At 39.5% G+C, this 25,072-nt stretch overlaps 1 protein-coding gene across 4 annotated transcripts in view; it reads left to right on the top strand.

Annotated features, from left to right (window-relative positions):
- The window catches only part of Chrm2 (cholinergic receptor muscarinic 2), a 118,926-nt gene extending 94,427 nt beyond the window's left edge, over positions 1-24,499 (top strand). For all 4 annotated transcript variants that reach the window (XM_051151733.1, XM_051151732.1, XM_051151731.1 and 1 more), the window contains one exon: positions 22,544-24,499. In XM_051151733.1, the coding sequence (XP_051007690.1) occupies positions 22,584-23,984 (1,401 nt within the window). In that variant the 5' untranslated portion in view covers positions 22,544-22,583 and the 3' untranslated portion in view covers positions 23,985-24,499. The remainder of the gene's footprint in view (positions 1-22,543) is intronic.
- Positions 24,500-25,072: the final 573 nt, after the last annotated feature.

The following is a 25,072-nucleotide window of genomic DNA, read 5'->3' as shown; positions in this document are numbered from 1 at the left end:
TTTCCAGGAAAACATAATTATTTCAACTCACATGCCCAGGAAATTCCTTGATTCACTTAGCATAGCATTCCCAACTGTGCTTTATCCAGTGTGCGCCCTCTCTCTCTCTCTCTCTCTCTCTCTCTCTCTCTCTCTCTCTCTCTCTCTCTCTCTCTCTCTCCTCCCCCACACCTCTCATCCCATCTATCTGTAAAACTCTCTTGGCTATAAAGATGCTTATTTTCATTGGGAGTTTGTTATAAGTTATTATTGGTCTTATACGGAGAGAAAATGAGGTGGGACACAGAGATGTCTCTCTTTTCTTTTTTCTTTCATAGGTGTGGAGATATGGGTTGAAAACAAAGAAAGGGGATATAGAAATATATGGGGATGACAGAACAAAAAGTAGATTAGTGAATCTACTCCTCAACTTAAGGCCATAATTGTTACTCACAAATAAGGCTATTTTTAATTCATTTGTGTAGAATTTTGTATACTGATGCAAAATAAGTTTAATTTTGATACATTGCTATAGAATTCAAATTTAAAATTATTCTTCACTATATATATATATATATGTATATATATATATATATATATATATATGCATTTCCACTCTAATATAAGGCATTGTATCCATACAACTTAATTCTAATATAAGGTTTACTTCCAATACCTTGAAAGTGGCATTGCAGGTTGTTTAGGATAATTAAATAATACAAGCTAATTGTTAGTTGATCAAATCATGGTCATGTCAATTACTAGTCTATTTTTATTACATTTAGATTTTAATTCTTCTTTCTTTAGGAACTTTAGATAACAGTAATTCCAACAATTATATAAATTTCTAACTTTATCACATATTTGAAAACACATAGAAAATGTGCACAGATGTTACAGCTTAGGACAAGAAAAACATTATGCATTTAAATCCTACTTTCAAAAATAGATCCACAGGTATTTACCACCTTCCTTCAAATTGTGCGTGTGTGTGTGTCTGTGTGTGTGTGTCTCTGTGTGTTTATGTCTGTGTGTGTGTCTGTGTGTGCATGTGCGTGTCTGTGTGTGTGTGTCTGTGTGTGTGTGTCTCTGTGTGTTTATTTCTGTCTGTGTGTCTGTGTGTGTGTGTCTCTGTGTGTTTATGTCTGTGTGTGTGTCTGTGTGTGTGTCTCTGTGTGTTTATGTCTGTGTGTGTGTGTCTGTGTGTGTATCTGTGTGTGTGTTTCTGTGTGTGTGTCTGTGTATGTGTCTCTGTGTGTTTATGTCTGTGTGTGTGTCTCTGTGTGTGTGTCTCTGTGTGTTTATGTCTGTGTGTGTGTGTGTCTGTGTTTGTGTCTCTGTGTGTGTGTCTCTGTGTGTTTATGTCTGTGTGTGTGTCTGTGTGTGTGTCTCTGTGTGTGTGTCTGTGTGTGTGTGTCTCTGTGTGTGTGTGTGTGTGTGTGTTTGTGTGTGTGTGTGTGTGTGTGTAGTGATTGGTTGTCTTTATCATTGCAGGAATGTTCTTTGCTGTGCATCATTGTTGGGTTCTATTCTTCCTGACCCTGGTTTTGTCTCTTCAATATCATCTCATTCATACTTTTTCAGTTATCCAGTTAAGAGGCAAGTTTGTTCAGAGTTCTTCCTTGTTTATAAACCTCATCCAGTCCCATTCATTCCAGGGGATTCTAGAATGAAATACAAGTTTCTTAAACTGGGTAGTACTTCTTTGACTGCCAATCATTTTTACCTCTCTGTACCTAGAATCTCTCTGTACCAAGAAGACCTTGATAGTGCCTTCCATATAGCACAGTTTTAATTGTAATGACCTCTGGGTCACAATTATTTCTCTCATGGGATTGATCTTCAGTGTAACATTGAAAAGTCATCAAATACTCTATGTCATCTACATTTTCTCCTTTTTGCTTTAATGGTTCCATACTTCTACATGTCATGTTGGGTCTATAAATTATTTTGTGTTGACTGTTATGCAAAGTGTGGAGTCTATGTCCAGTTGTTGTGTTTCTGTTTGTTAAGTTTTTTTTTAATTCTTGGCCAAAGATCTGTTAATAATGGCATTTACGTGAGCCTGCTTCTGGGATCTGTACTGTATGTGCTTCAGTGATACATTGATCTTTACAGCAAATTGGGCAGAAGTTCCCTTATCCCATTTGTGCACATCACCACACACACTCAGGTTAACATTCTCAGCTACCATCTGGAGCTAACCAGAGGAATGTGGTTTTCAGGCAAATTACACAGAGCATCAGTCTTTTATCGTTTTCTTGCTGATAGAAATCTGATCCTATTTCTATCTGATAGAATCTTGTACATAATCAATTTTGATGATTCTGTGTAAGGAATATGAGCAAGCACCTGTGTCCTAGAATGAAACCATGTCACCATTTCCTGTTTCTTCATTAGAATCAGTGAGAAAATGTCACAACTGGCACTTCTTTCTAACTGCAGACCTTTTCCAGTTGTATATCTCAGAGACACATAGAATACTCTTTTCAGGCCTAGAAGAGGTGTGTGTTTTCTTTATCCCTGGAGAAGTAAAGCTTTGTCTTCATGAACCCCAGTATGTACACACTTAAGTTTCAGTTTCTAACTTGATCCTCAGGATATTTTTCTCCCAGTGACTGAAGTGCAGGTTCTGCCATTATGTAGATATATGCACATGTTGCATTTTCCTGTCTTGGTAATATGGTATTTATTTCTTCTGTATCGACCATTTCTTTGTTTGATTTTGGTTTTCGGTTTATTTGTTTGTTTGTTCAATATAAGGTTTCTCTGTGAAGCCTTAGCTGTCCTGGACTCGCTTTGTAGATCACACAGGCCTTGAACTCAACTGTGATTTGCCTTCCTCTGCCTCCCTGAGTACGGGAATTAAAGAGAACCCGCCCCATGAGAGAAAGGCAACCCCTGACATTATTAGCAATATTTTGCTATGCTTACAGACAGGAACCTTGCACAGCTGTCCTCTGAGAGGCTATACCCTGCAGCTGATCCCAAACATTGGGCAAAGAGGGGGGAGTCTTGTAGAAAAGTGGGGGCTGGATAGATGGACCTGGGTGTGACAGGAGCCCTACAAGAAGACCAACAGAACCAACTAACCAGGGCCCAGAGGGGCTTGCGGAGACTGAAGCACCAACCAAGGACCATGCATGGACTGGACCTAGGTCCTCTACACAGATGCAGCTGATATGCAGCTCAGGTTTCATGTAGGTCCCCTAGTAAGGGGAGTGGGAACTGTCTCTGACTTGGACTTGGTTTCTTGTTTTTTGATCACTACCTCATGGCAGGGCTGCCTCCCCAGGCCACAAGGAAAGAGTCCAGGTACAATTTGATGAGCTGGGGGAATAGGAGGCTTTTCTGAGGAATAAAGAAGCAAGGATTGGTGAGGAAGGATGGAGGGTGAGATTGGGAAGAGAGGAGGGAGGGACTATGATTGGGATGTAAAGTGAATGAATGAATGAATGAATAAATAAATAAAAATTTTAAGAAGGTTTGTGCCACCACACCCAGCTTATTCATACATTTTTATGTCAATTTTCCTTTTAATAATATACTTCAGGACCAAAAAAACTGCAAATATAGTAAAGGCTCAGAGTTGTTGAGTGAGTGATTTAATACAACTTATAGTTAGAATATTACTTAATTAAGAAGTCACAGGAACCCTTTGGAAAGGTAGATACATTAGGTTAAACTGCGCTATGATATTGTTATGATTTATTCATTTATTTTATTTTTATATTTTATTAATTTATTCATATTACATCTCAATTGTTAGCCCATCCCTTGTATTCTCCCATTCTTCCCTCCCTCCCACTTTCCCTCTATTCCCCTCCTCTATGTCTGTAACTGAGGGGGACCTCCTCCCCCTGTATATGCTCATAGGGTATCAAGTCTCTTCTTGGTAACCTGCTATCCTTCCTCTGAGTGCCACCAGGCCTCCCCATCAAGGGTAAGTGGTCAAAAATGGGGAACCAGAGTTCGCATGAAGGTCAGACCCCCCTTTCACTCAACAGTGGAGAATGTCCTGTCCATCGGCTAGATCTGGGTAGGGGTTCGAAGTTTACTGCCTATATTGTCCTTGGCTGGTGCCATAGTTTGAGCAGGACCCCTGGACCCAGATCCATGCTTCATAATGTTCTTCTTGTAGGTTTCTAGGACCCTCTGGATCTTTCTATTTTCCCATTCTCCCATGCTTCTCTCACCTAAAGTCCCAATAGGATGTCTTCCCCTCTGACCCTCCTTCCTCGTAAGTGAGGACTAGCATGTTGTTATTGTTGTCATGCTTTTTAATTTCAAACTTCTCTGAACATACATAAGCCTGTGCTCTTCCTGGCAGAAATGGTTCAGTGCTCATGTAGATTTGATGGAACACAGTTCCTGTGACTAGCAAGGATGCCTTAGCGTTTGCTCTTAAGGCTTCCCCTGATTGGATGAGGCCCAGATGCATGATTAAGAGAAATCTCATTTACTTAAATCCAAGGGAGCTTGGATGATAACTGCATCCAGGGGAACGTGTTTCCAGCATTAGCAAGGGTCATACTTGGTTAAACTCCTGAGTGCTGTGGTTTTGCCAGGTGGACTCATGAGGTTAGGCGTGGTTGTCAACAGTCGTGATAGAAAGGAATGAATTTAAAATGCCGTCAGTTGCCACGCAGTTTTTACCTAGAGAAGTGACCAGTAACTATCTTTACAGAGAGTAAGAAAGAATAAACCAGGGGGCACACAGGCACAGGATGTGCCTCTTTGGGTGAGAACATTGTCACAAACTCAGGACCAGAAGTACTGCTAAGGCACCCCTAGACTCCAGATCTGAGACCCATTCCTTAGTATTTGGCACAAAGCAAGTTTCTCAATTTGTCTTGTTTCATACAAAACGAGGAAAATAATGCAGCCCCCATCATCACATCTGCTCTTTCTAGAGACTCAAAAATGCTATTCTTCCCGGCCTTAGCTTGTTTAGGGCCCTGGAGGGGTGTGGGGCAGCTCGGGCACAAATCCCTTAAATGATAGAGTGTGATTTTGAACTTACATCATCAATCAAGAAAAGCTGCAAAGTCACCAGCTCTGGGACTTATTTTTAGAATTCTAACAAGGAGGACTCAGTCCTAAACTGAAGAAGAAACTAAGAAGGGGGCACTGCACTGTCCGCACCGTACTTATTAATGCAAGGAAGAAAACACTCATGAATCCAATTCCAGTGCAGTTGCTCACGTACACAAGCGTGTGGGCAAATTGTATTTGCATGTGTGTACCAGGCTTCCACTGATGTGATTAAAGGTGATTTAGTAGCCAGGGACCCTTGCAATACCATATCAATACAGAAGATTAATTGCTAAAGGTGAAATCTAGACCTTGTGATTGCTGCATGCTACATCCAGCTCTCTGAATGTCCCTGCTCCCTTGATCTGACCAATAGTCCCTGACCTCACATCACAAAATGACGAACCTTAGAAAGAACCAGGAGATGTACTGAGGCGAAAATAAAGCTGTCATTTCTTTTATAGTCAGTGTCAGAACTCAGACATCAGTGGTGGTTTGATTTGGCTATGTGTTTTGTAACCCTGCTTACTGATATTCAGTAGCTAGTCCATACAGAGGGATTTTTTGTTTGTTTGTTTCTTTTGCATTGAAATATAATCACTGATATGTTTTTGCTCTAGTTGGGGTTTTCCTGTCGGTGGGCTCTACTGTATCAGACACATTTATCATTTTGTAAGGACTTATTTATTTGGTTATTCAAGCTTTAAATCATGAATCCCTTATTGCCTCTCTCGTCTGTCTGTCTGTCTGTCTGTCTGTCTCTCTCTCTCTCTCTCTCTCTCTCTCTCTCTCTCTCTCTCTCTCTGTGTGTGTGTGTGTGTGTGTGTGTGTGTGTGTGTGTGTTGAGTGGATATTATGTGAATGTAATACAAGTCTGGGTCCTCATGCCACTGAGTGTGGTAGTCTGAGAACAAACTATGTTCTTTTCTTCCACCTTGTTTTGAGACAGGCTATCTTTGATGTAACCTCTGCATAGATGCTAGGACAGCTGCCTGCATCCGTCAAGTGATGCTCATGTTTCTGCCTCCCATCTCTCCATGGGACACCAAGATTCCAGATGTGTGGTACATTGCCCACCTTTTACACATGCTGCAGGGATTTGAACTCAAGTTTGCATATTGGGTGATGACCTTCCCACTTAGGCCCCCTCCCATCTCCTTTTCACTGCTTTCTAACAAAAAAATCACACATTTAGGATTTTTTTTTAACCAAATGATGGTTAAAATCATTAGGTTATTTTGCTGGTAATATATTATTAAATAAAATGTATTGGATTTTCAAATTCAGAAGTATCATAAAGTAGTTATGAGATAAAGATTTAGGTATCAACAGGATTAGACCTTTTATGATCTCTGTTGAATATAGATTGATTCATTTTTAATAAAGGAGAGGCACACAGATTTATGGTTTGTGTGATTTATATTACAAAACTTTTAGTTTGTTGTAGAATAAATTTGTAAGAGAACGTCTACAGAGGTATTGTACCAGTCTTTTTTACTAGATGTAACATAGATATATTTTACTTAATATATTACTTACTTACGAAAGCGGCCATATATAAAACAGTAGCTTTCATTTGTTAATATGTTCTAAATCTTCAATGTAGATGTAAAATTGCTAATTTTATCTTATTTTATTATCTTGTTTTTATTATTATTAATATAGCCTCTGTAGTTTCTATGAATATGTACATATGCACACACAGCTCACAGTGTAACTAAAACTAAGCAAGGGCAGTCTCAACAAGACAAAAACAAACATAAAAATATAGATGCACAGCAGATCAGTAAAAATTTAGACACAGACATGTGCATATATAATTATATAGACATATTTATGTAAATATATATATATATATATATATATATATATATATATATATATATCACAAAACACCAGAGAGAAGCATTGCATAAGTGGAGAATATTTCTTACCACAATTGGGCAAAGCTATAATGATTACCAACTAAAATAAAACAGTCCAATAGAAATTCATAAGGATAAATATTTAGAAAACATTGTATTAAAGTAACATGAAAATGTAATAAAGATAATACAGATACCATCAGTAAATAAAGAGTGTGAGTAGAATCTTAAACATGTTTTAATAATACAATAGGAAAAATAGTGTTAACTGATACACAGATAGATACACAACGCAAAAGACTATGATGGAAAGTCCAGGTAGGTACAAAGATACAGAAATACTTAGTGGGTGACAGAAAAGGCTTTTAAACTTGGGAGAAAACTGTAAATTAGTCAATAAATGCTTTAAGGGCATACTGTAAACTACGTGGAAAATCCCTTTTGGAGATCTCATGCTTTATTCTACTATAGTCAATGTAAGGAAGTTCTGAGTATAAAGTATACCAAATAGCTAAAGGCAATTATCATTAAATAGTGACTATTTGGGCAAATGAAAGTCTTTTTGAAGATACAGTAAAGTTATATGAAAACATATATGATATATGCTCCAAAGAATCATGGTCAAAAACAAAAGGCAAATTATGATAATTGAAATGTCAAACATGTAGAATATTTTATTATATGATCTGCAAAATAGTTTGATATAATGGTTCTATTTTTTGTTTTCCAGCTGATGACTAAAAATATCGCAGTTCTCAAAGATTCTGAGTTTTTCTTTTCCTTTTGACTAGTTTCTCTAATGTTATAATCTGAAAAGCAGACAAAGGAATTTACAATCATTGTTAGTGGCCAAAAGCAAAGAGTTTGTAAGCAAATAAAAGTCCTATTATCCATAAAGAGTTTACCTTCTATTTTATTGTATTTTTTTAGTTGTGACTAAATTCAGGTAAACTTTGGCACTGGGTTCTGCTCTATAACAGAAAACATATGCACAGGTGAGTTTGTTCTCATCTGTTCTTTGCGATTTTTTTGGGATTTCAGACTTCCATGGGGATCGTCGAAATAGCCTTCCCTGTGCTTTGCAAATGCCCCATTTCTTCCACACATTCTCTCCAGGAGACTTCTCTTCACTCCACTCTCTACTTGTAAAGCTGCTCCAGCCATGATTAGCCTGAGTCTGGAATAGAGGATGTAATTCATTGGATGACTATTTTGAGCCTGTCCACTAAATAAGTTCAGAATGAAGTCATTGGTGCAGAGGTGTCAGTTAATTGCAGAGGCAGACAGCAGAGAGAGCAGACTGAGTAAGAGAACACCCTTACCCCAAGGACAAGTCTTTGCTGTGACATTCCAGAGGATACACAAATGAGCTTGCCAACTAAATTGCCTTCCTTCTCAAATATATGTTCGCCTTCTCCTGTGCTGAAGCCACTTTTTAATGAGTTTGGTAGGTAAATACACAGCACAGTTGGGAGAATTAGTTTCTGCTTGTACGTTTTCAATATTGAGAGTGAAATGAAGATGCAGATAGCAATTTGAATCTCATTTTCAAGCCTGCATGGATGAAGGGTCACAGAAGGAAGCTGAGAGGTGCCAGGGTATTGGGTGGGTGGTAGGCACCCAGACAAAGAAAACTAACTGGCACAGAGAAAGGGCCCTCTTCAGGGAGGCCACCAAAACCCAAATGACTTAGATTCAAGAGGGAGGGAGCCGTTTTCTCATTGTAGGCACTCAGAGTACAGGTGAATGCTATTTGGGAAAATTCAGATCTCAGGAAAACGTGAGAAATGTCACTCTGACCCCTCAGCCGACACCAAGTAGAGCCTAGAATTAAGTCAAAGTGCAACCTAAGAATTTTAAGAGCATAACGGTGCGCAGGAATCAGAAGTCCTTACTGCTATGGAGAATAGAAATCAAAAGCAGGAGAAGAAACAGCATCTCCGACCTGAGGGTGCAGGCAGTCTACCATCGCAGACACCTGTGCTTTTCTTGAATTTTTAAACCAACCCTACTGTTTCAAAACAAATAGAACTGTGTGAGAAATGGAAAGGCAGTGTAGGTGGACAGTGTGTCTACTGTCACTCTTCTTGAATTCTTGAGGGAGACACCATCTTGCATAACTACGCGTTTTATTTTTATTTTGAAACAGTTTTAAAATAAAAGCCTCTCCTGCATCAGTGTCCCCAGAATCTTAAATTAGAAGAATAAAACATGTTTACACACAAGACCCAGCTATCAGTTAAGACAGACAAGTGACTGCTTCATACACAATGGAAGGCAGCAGGGAGGTACTCTGAATTCTATTCTGCCGCTTTTACCCAGCAGCAACAAGCCCTGAAGTTAAAGAAAAATCCTCAGGTCAATGCCCTGGTCATCTAAGACTGTGTCTTAGTTTACACCATTTGTTTATTTAACCCAGTTGTTACATTGGCCTCTGAACATCATTGATTACCTAGAGTCTCCCCCTTTGTGTGTTTATTTCCTTTTCATTGTGTAGCCTACATGTGAAAATTATTCCTCATCCTTAATAACATTGCTTAGGATCTATCATCCTACAGGAATGTATTGATGGTCAAACAGAAGGCATCCATTGGTCTTATGTAGGGTAAGCAACTAATAGAAATGTACACTGATAACCCAATGCATGTGTTGCTGTAATTCAACAAGAAGACATCCATTTATGGGTAATGTGAATAAACAGAAAGCAGTCACTAGCCAAGTAGACACTTTCCCAGAGATGGGTAATAAATGAGATTATCTGAATATGAGAGGTCTTGACTTCGTGAAATTTTTTATTAAATGGAATGAAGAGACCCGAGCTATGAAATTTACCAGAGTTTAAGAAAATCAATAATAAACCATCTACACGAGAGGAAATTATGGAAACATCTCAAACAGACCTACCACACAGTCGCAATGTTAAAAACTGAGAAATAATTGTCTTCATATCTGTAACCCTGACACAGCTACAGCCAGTTTCTAAGCGTTGAGTCTGAAGGTTTGGGCGTGGACTGAAGTTTGAATCCCCTGTAGCCTTCAGCTTTTCTTGGAATCTGTAACATGCTAATGACTTTAAGCAATAAGAAGACCTACCATAAAAGAATATCAGAAAGTTATGACGTTTGAGTGGGTCCAGGTACCTTGACTACAATTTGAGGTCGTAGAAGTGTCACCACAGATTTTCATCCAAGTCAGAGCTGGTTGGGCTAGAGAAGCAATGAAGATACATTGCTAAGAGTTAAAGTTCATGTAAGACCCTGCTAGTGAGATAGTTTTTGTTACTAGTTTTGTTAGTGGCACATCCTGTTACTGCATCTGATTTTCAATAGCTTCGCCTACCGTAGAGAGGGAGCCTAAAGTCGCTTGGCTTTAATTTTCTGCCTACTTCATGTTCCGCATCCTAATAGCAGCCTCAGGAGTTTCTCACACTCCCTATTCCTTAACATGTAAGCCCCATGGCATCCATTCTTTTTTTAAAAAAAATATGTTATTGATTTATTCATATTACATCTCAATTGTTATCCCATCCCTTGTATCCTCCCATTCCTCCCTCCCTCCCATTTCCCCCTTACTCCCCTCCCCTATGACTGTTCCTGAGGGGGAACTCCTCCCCTGTATATGCTCATAGGGTATCAAGTCTCTTCTTGGTAGCCTGTTATCTTTCCTCTGAGTGCCACCAGGCCTCCCCATCCAGGGGACGTGGTCAAATATGGGGGTCCCAGAGTTCATGTGAAAGTCAGACCTGGGCCCAGGGGTCCTGCTCAAACTATGGCACCAGCCAAGGACAATACATGCAGTAAACTTTGAACCCCTACACAGATCTAGCCAATGGACAGGATGTTCTCCACAACTGAATGGATAATGGCATCCATTCTTATCCTGGTCTCTTCTCTTCTACTGGGAGGTTAATCCCAGGGACCCTCCTCCCCATGTCCCTGGCTACCTGCAAATTCCATTCTTTTTGGCTCCTGTAAGCTCTGGTCCAACCAGTCTTAAAAACCAGTGTTATCAGCTCTCTACAATTCCACTCCAGATCTTCATATTTTTCATAATCTCTCTTTATGTTTTAGAAAGCACCTAAACCAATTTTTTTTTAGAATTTTATTTAATACATTTACCTACTCTATTAATTTTTACTGTTTCCACGCTCTTACACAAGCTAGGAAAATAGTGTAACACCGATCTACAACCCCATCCCTAAATTAAAGATTTAAAAAGATTTCCCTTAACGTACTTCAGATTTTTTTTCTTGCTGTTTTGCTTTAAGCTTGAAAACAAAACAGGAGTATTTCTGGTCACCTTAATTTTTTAAATCTATTTTAATTCCACATACTATAATCTAGATAATCAGAGGCATCTTTGATGATAACTTTTCTTCTCAGCCTTATATATCTGTACTTTACTGAGAGCAATTCATAATTTTCAAATTCATTTAACTGCAGCATATGAAAATATTGCTTGGGGTTCTATAAATCCATTGAGTCTTATGATGTAACTGCTGCAGAGTTTGTCAGAAGCTATGTGCAGTTCATAGAAAGAATCAAAGAGCCAGCTACCTCAATGACTCTCAATTCTTTATTTCCATGCATGCTTTGGGAATTTTAGGATGTGCTGAAAATTGTGACAACCATTGTGGCCGAGCTCACTGTCCCTGCCCCACACTGTGCCTGTTTGGGGTATTTCTATAATCTAGCAAGCTACTTCTCCGTTTAGATAGAGGCCACTCACTGTGACTTACTAGTTTAGATCTTGTTTAAAGAGGTCAGCCTACTGTGCATTTTTTTTTATTTAACTAATAATACCTAAAAGAATAAAAGGAAAAATATTCAGTAAAGCAGGTCAAATGATCAACTTTCAGCTTTACAACGAGCTTTGAAAGCAACCAAACAAGGAAAAAGCCAGAGGCAAGCTGCTCACAAGTTATGTCCTTAACTGCAGACACAGAGCTAGCATAAAGAACAGGAGCTAAGATAAGGTCTACCCATGTGAAAGACCAAGACACCCCAAATTTCAATAAAAAATGAGGGAAGAACTCCTTTGCTTCCCAAACCAAGCTGAAGATCCCTCAGAAGGAAAAAATCAGTCTTCTTAGTGGCTATGGTCACTGCTAGGTTTACCCAGCTCTGCCGTGTGTGTGTGTGTGTGTGTGTGTGTGTGTGTGTGTGTGTGTGTGTGTGTGTTCCATACATCCCTTGTATATACGGATGGCATTAAAATAATCTAGTAGTTTATAAATAAATGACTAGATAAAAACAAAGAAAAGAAAAATAGGAAGGGAGGAAAGAAGGAAGGAAGGAAGATATGTAGAGTGAGACTGGAAGGAGATAGAAGAACAGTGTGTGTGTGTGTGTGTGTGTGTGTGTGTGTGTGTGTGTCTGTGTGTGTGTGAGATCATATTTCATTGTATAAACCTATGCAATTCTCAATAGGATAAAAAAGAGGTGATCCACTATTGAATTATCCTGAGAGCATTTTGTGCGACTGTTCCCATTTGACTGGGCATCCACGATTCATACGAGAAGACAGACTGAGTTTCAAATGGGTGCTGTCTTTGGCACAGTACGACTGTTGATGTGGATTCTTAGTCTAAAATGGCTGTCAGTGCTGGGTCCCTGCTCTCACTACTGCAACCCAGCTGCAATCCAGCTACAGTTTCTGGGTTCTAGGGCCGTGAGGCTCTGTCCCTAGTCCTTGGAATATTTCCATGTAGTGTTTTTAAAGCATTATGTCTTAAACAAAGTTAATTTTCTTACAATGACAGTGAAAGAACAACATGGCAGCAGAGAGTGGCTTTAAACAGTCAGTGGCATTTCATACATGCTGTATAAACTAAAGATATGGCAGACAATGAATGGACATTGAAAACAAAGACTTGGATGAAGAAATTGCAATTGTCTACAGAAATATAAGAAAAAGAATTCCTAAGGTTGCCCTACCCCCTCCAAAACCACTGTCATTTGGGTCGATATTATTTATTTCCTTTGATACAAGTTGTTCTATTTCAATTAGTAACAGTGCTATATGAAATGTTTTTTTAAAAAGCTGTTTCATCAAAAATGGCACCTAAAATGATATACTGACTGGGATTTCTGAGTTAATTCGTGCATATTCATAAATCATGCTCTGGGCTTCAAATTTGACACAGAATGAAGTTTTTAATATTTTTTTATTTTGTAGTTGATAACTGCTGGGACAGGAAAAACAATTATTCATTGGCAAGGTGACCAAAGAAACCTTTTAGTATTTATTGGGTTGAATCTAAATCTGCAAAGGGCCACATTTTTTCTTATTCCATTAGAAAGAATAACTTCTCTAGAAAACACTGTTTTGAGCTAAAATATGTTTATGGTCATCAAATAATCCTTTTTGACCTACATGTATTATTTTAAAGCTGTTCACTGTCATGGCCACCAGACCTCTTGATTAAGAAGATAATAGTAAAAAAAAAAAAAGTTAAAAAAAATAAAAAAGAAGATATTAGTTACTAATTTTCATATTTTTAGATTAATGATACTAACATAGGAACTTGGACACTTGGCATGAGAATGGTACTTAATAATCCTACATTGAATGGAAGCAAATGAGAGAGTAAGAAATGTAGTTCACTCGTGAAAAACAGAACAAAATATTTGAATTGATTTTCTCTGTTTGGGGAGAAATACAGAATGCAAGCTTGATTCCTTTACGTTGCTTCCTTCTGTTGTGTTGTACTTCTTTGTTAGGACCACTTGCTAAATTGTCATCAACCTCGTCATAGTTACTACTTCATAAGCACCTGCAAGGAGCCTTCTGCATTTCGTTCCTGTGAAAAACCATGAATGATACATTTTATTTTCTATATCTATCACACCAAGTAGATTGGAGAAGGAATTCAACAGATCACACATGCAACAAAGAAAAGAGATAAAGCAGCAGAACCTAAAAAAATAAATAAATAAAAAAAAATAAAAAATAAAAAGCCTACCGCATCCACAAACACATCACAGCCATCTATAAATAGAAGTCCCAGGAAGAAGAGTCATGTCACCCTTACAAAGTGAGAAGCCAGCTTTTTGCTGGCACCTCCCATAGCTAAGTAACCAGGACCTTTGCTGTTGTTGCCCTCAAAAGGAAAGGTACACTAGACCCATGACGTCCTTCATGTTTGAACATTACTTAGAGACGGCCAGCCGTATGCCCTGAAAATTCCCTTTCTGCAGCACGTTGTCATGTTGTACTGATCCTTCCTGGGAGAGATTCCTGTCCTATATCCTTAATAATAACAGAAAAATTGCCTTGCTTTCCTCTCATAAGAGTTACTTCCTACTCAGAGAATACTCGAAGTGTGAGCGTATATATGTATCTCCATATACACAGTACTCGGTGAAGATATAGGGGCAAAATCTTCTAGTTTATTTCCTACCATCTCGAGATGTGCCACAGATTTAGTAACTGCAAACATACACGCTAATATTTTTAAGGTCTAGCTATGCCTACTCTCATCTCATCTCAGTAAACTATTCACACTAAATCTACTCTGCCTGGTAATACAATGACGCAGGTAACGCCTTCCTTTCTACCAGTTTCCAGCATTTGTTCCCACCCTTTTTTCCATGTACATTTTGGAAGATCTTTCCTTGTCATGCATTGTTTGTGAGTGGAAATTGTACTCCCATGCCTATATGTGAATTGCTCAAAATATATTTTTGTTTTGTTTTGTTTTTGAGGGACAGTGTCTTCACTCTATAACTCCAGATGGCCTATAACTCTGTATGTTGGTGAGGCTGGTCTTAAAAACACAGAGATCTGCCTGCCTTTGCCTTCTATATGGTGGAATTAGAGGCATGTACAATTATTCTTTTCATAAGCATCTCAAATTTTAGCAACAATTTACTTCATGGCATGTGGAGAGGAAGGCAAATAAACTGTGCTTGGCCTACTTCCAAACTCAGATGCTACAGTGCAGGAAGACAAGTGTCATTTCTGTCATATGTTTCGGACTTACAGGTTTCAAGAAAGACATGGTGTCCAAAAGTCTTTGGAGAGAATGGAGATAAAAGTCTAGACGTTGAGCTCAGTGGTAGGCCACTTGCTCAGGATGCACAGGAGCCTGGCTTCAATGCTCAGTACTGCAAACATAAGCTAAACAAAGCCAGCAGAGTCTGGAGGCAAACGGGGCCAGGGGCACTTAACATATTTAAATGATTTTTTAACTAAGGTGAAAGGAAAGGGGAGGGCATCAGAGAAGACAGAAATGGAGCATTATGGGATGTCATATCATATCACACATATCTAATGATGCCGTAGTTCTCCCAATGCGATAAACAAGAAATGTTTTTATTGCAAGCAGTTGGGAGAGTCGACTGCTCTGGTTTCGGACATAAGCTTCATTCTCTCTGGCCAACTTGCTTTCTATTGGGACTCTAAGTTAGTGCTTTAGAAACACAAGTCTTTGCTGACTCAATGTAGCTTTTTATGGTCCCCCCTTCTCTGAATCGCCATTAGATCATTTAGTACAAACTTTAATCTTCTCAATGCTCTGGGGCTTCTAGTTTTAGTGAGATAACACTGTGGTCATTTCGCCAAGTTCCTGAAATAGCCTGCAATCAGGCTCTGGGGAAACAATCATTTCATGTTTGGATTGGAAATAATAAAAATACTTGCTGCCCATTACTTTGTATACTTCATTACTATTTTATTTTTATAGCCCTATTGACTCTGATATGAATCATCAGGCTATGAGGCAGGTGTCATTTGTGTCATTGAAAAGTGGGAAGATTCAAAATTTGGATCTTTTGGAGGTGAATTCATTTCTCTGGGCTCCACATGGTAGGAGTAATCTCTCTTCTAGAGATTTCAGGCAGAAGAATGTTGGTGCTTAGTCGCCGTACACTGCTGTGTTTCAAATGATAATATCTATTAAAACAATGTCTATAAAACAAAAACCACTCGTTTGTACTTTCCATAGAAATGTGCATTTTTGTGGAAACAGCAATGTGCTACCTTGATGAGTGAGGCTTCCTTTCTCTTTATAAGCCTTATACCCTGAGACAGACTTATAATAAATACATTCCTAAGTAAATTGAGTGTCTTACTCTCTGCCCAGTTATTGCAATTTGTGCTGCCGGAACTTTTCATTATACTCAGAGGAAATTTGACTTGTGTGTGACTCATTTACTGTGTGCCCACCTTCTGATACCATTATCCTCATCCCAGTTGGCAGGGTCTGTGTTTCAAGGGCAACATAAAAATCTTCACATTACTCATAAATAGAATTTCCCTCTTGTCTCCCAAGGTGTGTGTCCTCAACCTACAACCCAAAGCTGCACATTGACACGTGCTCTATCTTGACTCCCAGTCGAAGGCAGATATACCCAGGAAAATTCTCCTTAAAGGGGCAAGCTATTTGGATTTGCTCAGTACCTCCAGAACAGCAGCTTTCATTCCAGAATTTTCTATCAGGCTTATAACAAGCCTCAATTCCTCTGTAAATTTGATTCACGTTTTTTTAATTCAAAGCAATGAATTAACTAATTTAGCGTTATTAAGCCAGCAGCCTGCCAACTTGCGGGAGAGGGAAACACCATGAAAAAGAAAATTTAAAAAGCCAGCTACACAGTTTCAGCTTCTTAAGACTGAGAGAAAGACACTGATACAGCTGTGAAAACACAGGCAACTTCCCAGAGCTCTTTGGCCACTGGTCAGTTTCCTCCTCCTCTTCCTCGGGGGCATAACAACCTTTAGACACAGGGCTGCCTCTGGTTGTATGTTTGATTAAGGTTATGTATTTCATGCTGTAGATTTAGGCCCACGCATTTTACTATAAAGGAGTTGCACTTTTCTTGGAAAGGAGAAAAAATGTAAACCCATGGCCCTCATCTGTCTCAGAGCTCTGTTGAATTCAGTGAAGAACAGGATGGAAGCCGAGGTAGTTACTCACCTGAGATGTGCTTTTAAAAACTCAAAAGCCTGAGCATCTTCTGGTTTCGTTGTGCTTACATGTGTCCAAAGCCCTTTTCCTCTTTGGCAGGAGGAGGAATACTGTGAGAATAACAGCTCCAATGTGACCTGCATGAAATAGGAAAGCTAGGATCCTAGTAAAATCACAGCTACCACTCTTTCCCTGGTAGTCATGATATCATCCTAGGGTACGTGGTGTTTACACTGTGTGTTTTGAGGAAGGGAAAAGATAGTGTGGCTGACATGGGCTGGAAGCTTATCCCAGAATCACTAAGAATAGAATTGCATTTGACAGGCAGCCAAGGCAGCCAGCGTGTTTACCCTGCAGTAAGCTGGTGCACAGTTCTGAGGTTTTTCACATCGAAAGAGTTCATGAATTCTGTGTGTAACGACGTGGGGATCAGAATGCTGTTTCAGCTACTTTCACTCACTCTCCTGTCACTTGCTTGCAAAGTACATCTCAAAGGTGCAGCTTGAAAACGCAGTATGTTTTCGGCATGGCCTTTTCTTTTATTTCAAAATTTTACATAACGCATATCTAGCAAAGTCTGCCGTTTGTGCTACAGTTTCTTAAATGAGACTCATTCATATCTTCAAGAATATTTTTGACACATTTTGTTTTAAATAACATGCCAAGTCAGTGTGGGTAAATGAGCGTGTGGTTCTTCTTTTGTGTTTCTGAACCTTCACTTCCTTAAGTTCAAAGTCCTAGAGCAGTGGCCTAACACCACTAAATTGTACTTCCCTGAGAAAAAAGCCATCCTACAAACTCTGGGGAGCTGCTAGGAGAAGGAGTTGGGAATCATAGTGAGAGGTAGTGAGAAGATGGGGAGCAAAGGGAGAGGAGATGAGCAGACACTATTTAAGGAAGATGTCCCAGGGAACCTGCTATATTCATTTTGCTCCAGTCTGCTCAGTCTTCCTCTGAGATTCTTAGCCTTGGCACTCGGCCCCACCCACATCCATCCCGCATTGTAGGTAGCTGGTGAGCTTTATCAGCGGCCCATGTTCCTCCTAGATTAGAAATCCCTTGTGGAAGAAAACATGCCCTATTTTCTTTGGGTTCGCTTTCATTCTTTATTTCCACTCCTCGCAGCCTGTGATGCCATGTGAGGACCTGCTCAATCCAGTGCTCCAGAGGATCTTTTGAACAGAAAGAAGCAGGCCCTTCACTCCTGCCCGAGGCCATTCCTACAGCACATGCTGCTGCACTGAACAGGATGCTGGAGTTAGTGAGGGAGGAGGGTACCCACACTGACTCACAATGTCTTGGCTCAATGAAAAATCAGATGGAAGGGGAAATAAATGGAAATGCATTCCACGTCTGTGCAATCCTGTCTCAGCTCCCAGGAAGGTGGAATATTAACACAGCCAGTTCTAAAGGACAGATTCTTCATGACGGGACTCTTAAGTAGTAAAAGCTAACAACATAGAAGATACAAACAAACCATGTCACCCTTGATTGTAGCAATATCAAACTGGGTAAAACAGAATGTTTGTCAGAGAACAGGGGCTTTGCTCCCTAATACATCGTGGAATAATTGTCTCCTCAGCTCTCTTTGGCTTTTTTGTTTGTTTGTTTGTTTGTTTAATTTGGTATTTAACAGTGTCGGCGGGAGAAAGTATACCTAATATCAGTATCAATGCTCATCACTAATTAATGGGACTACATGAGTATTGCAAAGACCTAAAGCAGATTATGGATTATCTATCAGAGTCCATGTCAGGAAGTAAAAATTATATTTTTATTATCATTTATCAGATTAGTATACAGCATATTTGTTGATAAATACTACAAAGCAAAAAAATGAATACAATTCATTTGAATTTTAAGCAATAATAAGAATACTGCATCTTGTTTTTAAGCAGGAAATTGTTTTTCATATTATAACCTGCTTAATCACTTTGTGGGTGGAACCTGGTCTCCATGACATCCTGGTCCTTTCTGTACTGGCTTATCAAATCCAGCTTATATTTTTCATGTTTTCTACAAAAGTATTTGGTGTTGAAAGTCCTGTGTATACTATAGTATTCTTAGGACAAACTTTTCAGCATCTCAGAATATGCTATGGTATTTATCCCTCTTATATTCTAAATCGTCATCTCCTACCCTGCTCTCATATCCATGACCTCTTCTGTAACTATTAGTTTCTCTCTTCCCCCACTGCCCATCAACCCCTTTTCTGTCTCCTGAGTTGATTTAGTGTTGCTTGTATGTACCTGTGTTTAGGGATAAATACTTGGGACTGAATAATCTATCAGGGCCTCAGAAAACTTATTCTCCCTGCATAAGCAGGACACAGATTAAGGTTTCCTGGCTTTCTTTTCATTCTTTGAAAACACTTCCTAGTGCCCAGTCTCCATGCCAAGGTGGGACATTGTAGAAATAATGAGATAACAGGTGTCAAGTAGACCTGAATATACATTGGGTGCTACCTCTACAAGTCTTCGACCATTGTCAACTTTACAAATAGAAAATCAAGTATAACATGGCTTAGGGTAATAAGAATTATATGAAACTGCATGTAAAAATGTGCAATACAATACTTAGACTGTTCACACACTGATCAGTTCATGTAGCTCATCCCACCCTGGGCACAGTTTTGAAAGTGCGTCTACACATACCTATGGTGTTCTGCTCCACCCAGGCACAAGTCCCATCTGTATTAGCTAATTATCTACTCCTGTCTAGTACATGTCATAATTTTAATGCTTTCTATTGGTATCAATGTTTAGAATTGTGGTGCCACTGAGTGAATGCTATTGTGAGAGGACATTTTTAATTCATTTGGTGAAATACTGGCTCTGTGTGTGTGTGTGCGTGCGTGTGTGTGTGTGTGTATGTGTGTGTGTGTGTACACATATATCTGTGTATGCCTGTGCATTTGTGTGCCTGTGTGTGTATATGTGTGTATGTGCACATATTTGTGCTTATTTGTGTGTGTGCATTTATATGTGTGTGTGCATGTGCCTGTGTATGTGTGCCTGTGTGTGTACAAATGTCTGTGTATGCATGTGTGTGCACATGTACATTTGTGTGCCTGTATGTGTTCCTTTGTGATGGACGTCTAGGTCTTTCATGTGCTAAGCAGACACTCTAGCACTTAGGTACTTCTCTCTCTCTCTCTCTCTCTCTCTCTCTCTCTCTCTCTCTCTCTCTCTCTCTCTCTCTCTCTCTCTCTCTCTCTCTCTCTCTCTCTCACACACACACACACACACACACACACACACATTTTGAGTGATATAGTCTTGTAATAATTGATTTTGGAAAAATGTTTAGAACCATGCATGCCACATTTTTTATGTGTCAAGCTCCACTTACTAATTCCAAACTTTAACATCAACACCTCCCCTCAATGGCACACTAGTTGTCTATACATGATGTTCACACTCTTGTACAGACCCAACTTGGCATCTGGATACCAGGGTTACACTTGCAGGTCATTGGTGTTTGCACATGGTTTCAGGGAATGAGAGTACTTTTTAGATACATGATGATTATTAATTTGTAATAGAGTCTGAACAAAGTGCTACTGGTTGAATTTTACTCTTTGATCCTTTGATCAATATATGCCATAAAAACAGCAGCTACCCAAAGACTTGCTCTGGAGAGTAATTGTGTTCAAACATGCTAATTGTCCTTTAGATGATGTTCTCAATGCCGTTGTTGTTGACAATTTGCAATAACTGATACTGAGAACTTATTACTTTTACCACCCTAGTCTACCCCATACCTTCCCACTCATCCATAGCTCAAGCACACATTGACACATTCTTTTCTATTAACTACTATGAAAGGTTAAGAGAGGTGATCAATTTACATCTGCCTGGCAGATTTAAATATTAATGGCACATGTTTCATGCTTAGCCTTTGATAGACTAGCACACAGGGACATAATACCACTTTAATCCTTGCTACACCTCTAAAAGAGAAAAGAACTTGAGAAAAAGAGAAAATATGTTTCATTTAATTTTAATAGCAAACTCAGAATTACAGAGCTGATTTTTAAAATGATACAAGTACCAAAATTTTATGAAGAAGAAACAGAACCATGCAGGTTCCTTTTTGCTGTGCATACAAAGAAACTGGGTGAAGGAAAGTTTTCTTCTCATGCATCCAAAATATACCCAGGACCTTGTTATAAACTAAGTTGTAGAATACCACATTACACATTTACCATACGAATATGAGTGCTTTGGGGGCCATCCCTATTGTGAGCATTTTCTTCACATGTGAAATAACCTTACTCTTCATTGACATCGGAAATTTGGATAAAAAATGTAGTAAGAGGCTGAGGAAAACCAACTGCCCTCTCTTACAAAAGAGCAACAGCCCTGCACAATGTGTGCATTTTGTTGGAAGAAAGGATGTCCCTGCTTTAAAAAACTTGTGCTTGCTTCTAAATGGCCTGTTTTCCATTTTCACGCCGGTATTGTCACAGGCTAGTAAGGTATCTCTGAAAATTCCCTAGTGGCAGTAGTGACTGTAGTTCATATCCCATGGAGTTTTCAGTGTTCAACATGGAGAAGGGGCCTGGGTTCACTATACAATCTGTTTTAACTAGCAGCCTCTGCAGATAGGACATCACTATGATGCTCCTCGGTAGTTTCTCATAAAGGGCAAGCCTTCAAAGCAGAAGCGAGGCAGAGGGAGATGATCTAAACAAGGTTTGAAGTAGGGTGCTGATTTTAGTTATAAGTTATTTGCTCACTGTCCTAGTAATAAAGAAATCCCTTAAGTTCTTTTATTAGATCAGCTTTCCTCTTTCCTCAAGAGAGATTATATAATCTATTGCAGAGACTTTTTTTTATAGCCCTTTATACTCACTGAGAAAACATGCATCTGAGAAGGCTGAACTTATTTTTTATTGAAAAGCGATTCATAAGACTTGCAAAGAAGAAAAGGCAAGAAAAGAATTGTAGCATGCCTATCATGAACTTGAAAATGATTCTGTATCACTTTCTGCAACTTTCTGGACCATAGCTCCCTCTTCAGCAAAAGGAAAGGTTTGTCAAAGAATAGTAAAGCAATAGCTTTAATAGTGACTTGAAACAAAGAAAACACCTGGAAAATTGGTACAGTTGTGTCAATAGTAAGTGATGATTCTTTTATAAGGTGTGGAATTTTAAAAATTCTAGTGCTAAATGAAGATGGATTACAATTGTAAAACAAAATTGAGAAAAACAAATTTACTTTGGTTGTGTGCATTGGCTAGTATAATGTCCTTTTTATCATTAACATCGTCAATATTAATAAGGAGCAGGCTCAACCTGCCATGAAGAACGGTGTTACTGACTATAAAAGTTACACATTCAGTTTTATGGTCTGTTCTAATATTTTGACTCTTACTGGTTTATTAATTTTTTAAATTTCAAATCCAGAAGTTTCTGGTTGTTTTGAAAGGTTTTCCCGTATATTTGGTTCAGTTAGGTCAACTTATAAGGATTTGGTGATATAAACAAACAGGCAGATAGACAGATACATACGCATATCTGTATATGAAGGCACTCATTGTATGATTGGATCATATATTCATTGTCAAGCATTTTTTTAAAAACCTCAATCTCCCATCCACACTCTTTGCCTCTTGGTTGGGTCAAATGGAGTATGGTGTATATTCAAGATACAGAAGAATGACTGGGAAGCTTTTCAAAAGGAAGCAATCCAATATGCTTGGAAACAAGGTTTATATTGAATTTGTTAACTCCATTCTATTTCCCTGCAGGTTTCAATGTTTATTTGGCTGTTTGATTGCTGAACACAAGATGAATAACTCAACGAACTCCTCTAACAATGGTTTGGCTATTACCAGTCCTTACAAGACATTTGAAGTGGTATTTATTGTCCTTGTGGCTGGATCCCTCAGTCTGGTGACCATCATTGGGAACATCTTGGTCATGGTTTCTATTAAAGTCAACCGCCACCTTCAGACTGTCAACAATTACTTTTTGTTCAGCCTGGCCTGTGCTGACCTCATCATAGGCGTTTTCTCCATGAACTTGTATACCCTTTACACTGTGATTGGCTACTGGCCTTTGGGACCTGTAGTATGTGACCTTTGGCTAGCCTTGGACTATGTTGTCAGCAATGCCTCCGTTATGAATCTGCTCATCATCAGCTTTGATAGGTACTTCTGTGTCACAAAGCCTCTGACCTACCCAGTTAAGAGGACCACAAAAATGGCAGGCATGATGATTGCGGCTGCCTGGGTCCTTTCCTTCATCCTCTGGGCTCCAGCCATTCTCTTCTGGCAGTTCATCGTTGGCGTGAGAACTGTGGAGGATGGGGAATGTTACATTCAGTTCTTTTCCAATGCTGCCGTCACCTTTGGCACTGCCATTGCAGCCTTCTACCTGCCTGTCATCATCATGACTGTGCTGTATTGGCATATATCCCGGGCAAGCAAGAGTAGGATAAAGAAGGAAAAGAAGGAGCCCGTGGCCAACCGAGACCCAGTGTCTCCGAGTCTGGTGCAAGGAAGAATTGTAAAGCCGAACAACAACAACATGTCCGGGGGTGATAGTGGCCTGGAGCAAAACAAAATCCAGAATGGCAAGGCTCCTCGGGACGGCGTGACTGAAAACTGCGTTCAGGGGGAAGAGAAGGAAAGCTCCAATGACTCCACCTCTGTCAGCGCTGTCGCCTCCAATATGAGAGATGATGAAATCACCCAGGATGAAAACACAGTTTCCACTTCCCTGGGCCATTCCAAAGACGATAACTCTAAGCAAACATGCATCAAAATTGTCACCAAGACCCAAAAGGGGGACGCGTGCACCCCAACAAGCACCACTGTAGAACTAGTTGGGTCGTCAGGTCAGGATGGGGATGAAAAGCAGAACATTGTAGCTCGCAAGATTGTGAAGATGACCAAGCAGCCTGCTAAAAAGAAGCCTCCTCCTTCCCGGGAAAAGAAGGTGACCAGGACAATCTTGGCTATTCTGTTGGCTTTCATCATCACCTGGGCACCATACAATGTCATGGTGCTCATCAATACCTTCTGTGCACCCTGCATCCCCAATACCGTGTGGACAATTGGCTACTGGCTTTGTTACATCAATAGCACCATCAACCCTGCCTGCTACGCGCTTTGTAATGCCACCTTCAAAAAGACTTTTAAACACCTCCTTATGTGTCATTACAAGAACATAGGCGCTACAAGGTAAAAGACCTTTTCAAAAGAAGTAAGGCGATCGAGTGGGGACTGGGGAAAAGAAAAAGAAGGAGAAAGCTGTCAGTGTTTATAGTGATCTGCCGTTGCACTTTACAATCTTACTACAAACGTGCAATTAAGAAGCTCTAGAGTGACACTCTCACTGTGCCCGTGCTCCAGTTTTAAAAATAAGTAAACGTCACCTAGTACACTCTGTCAGTTTAAGAGCACAGAGACAATGAAAAAGACACGATGAAACTGTGGATCTAAGAAACAATCTACACTGTCTCCTGCTCTCTTGAAGAAGGGCTTCTGAATCTACCATTTTTGTCTCTGCACAAGTAACCTTATCTGTTGTTTCCTTCTGTTGTTCCCATGTGTCCTGATGAGAAAGAAATGCCACATTACATACTAACACAGAGACCTAAACATAACAAAGCAGACACTATACAACGAGAGACATGAAGAAGGAAAATCCAATAGGATGTAGAGATGATCAACAGAGCATGGAGTATATTCCCGGCTACTCTGTGCTCCAACTTGAGGGATTTCGATGTACTCATGGCTTATTTCTTCTCTCTTCCCCTTTCTCATCATGAAAATCAAGAAAGCAAAAGACAAAACCCCTACTAGGTCACACTATTTTTTCTACTATTTTTGTAGTTTCTGGTTTTATATTGTATATGGATAGTATCTACAGGACTTCTCTTACGTCTGGCCAGAGTCATCCCTGAGAATGGGCCCTCTGCCACTTCCCACTGTGTGGCTGCAGTGATGGTGTACAAACCTGTAAGGATTTTGCTCACTTGGGTTCCTTTTGGGGGAATGTTTTCACCCATCTTATTTTTCTTCTCAACTAACCTATTTTAAGAAAATAGTCTGCGTAAGACACAAACATGCTCGGGAAACCAAAGCCGTTTAAAATTAAATTTTAATCACGGTAGAAAATGGTCAGTCTGGTTGGAGAAAGTTCCCAGAGGCCAGATGAACTTTGAGATGAGAAGACAGAAGGTCAGAAGGACAGTCTGTTTGAACTCGAACCTGCCTGACCCATGTGCAAAATGTTAAAGTGTGCACAACATGAACTCTTGACTTTGTCAG

Source organism: Acomys russatus, chromosome 10 (genome assembly GCF_903995435.1).
Source record: "Acomys russatus chromosome 10, mAcoRus1.1, whole genome shotgun sequence".
Lineage (NCBI taxonomy): Eukaryota > Metazoa > Chordata > Mammalia > Rodentia > Muridae > Acomys > Acomys russatus.
This window is presented reverse-complemented; position numbering and strand designations above follow the sequence as displayed.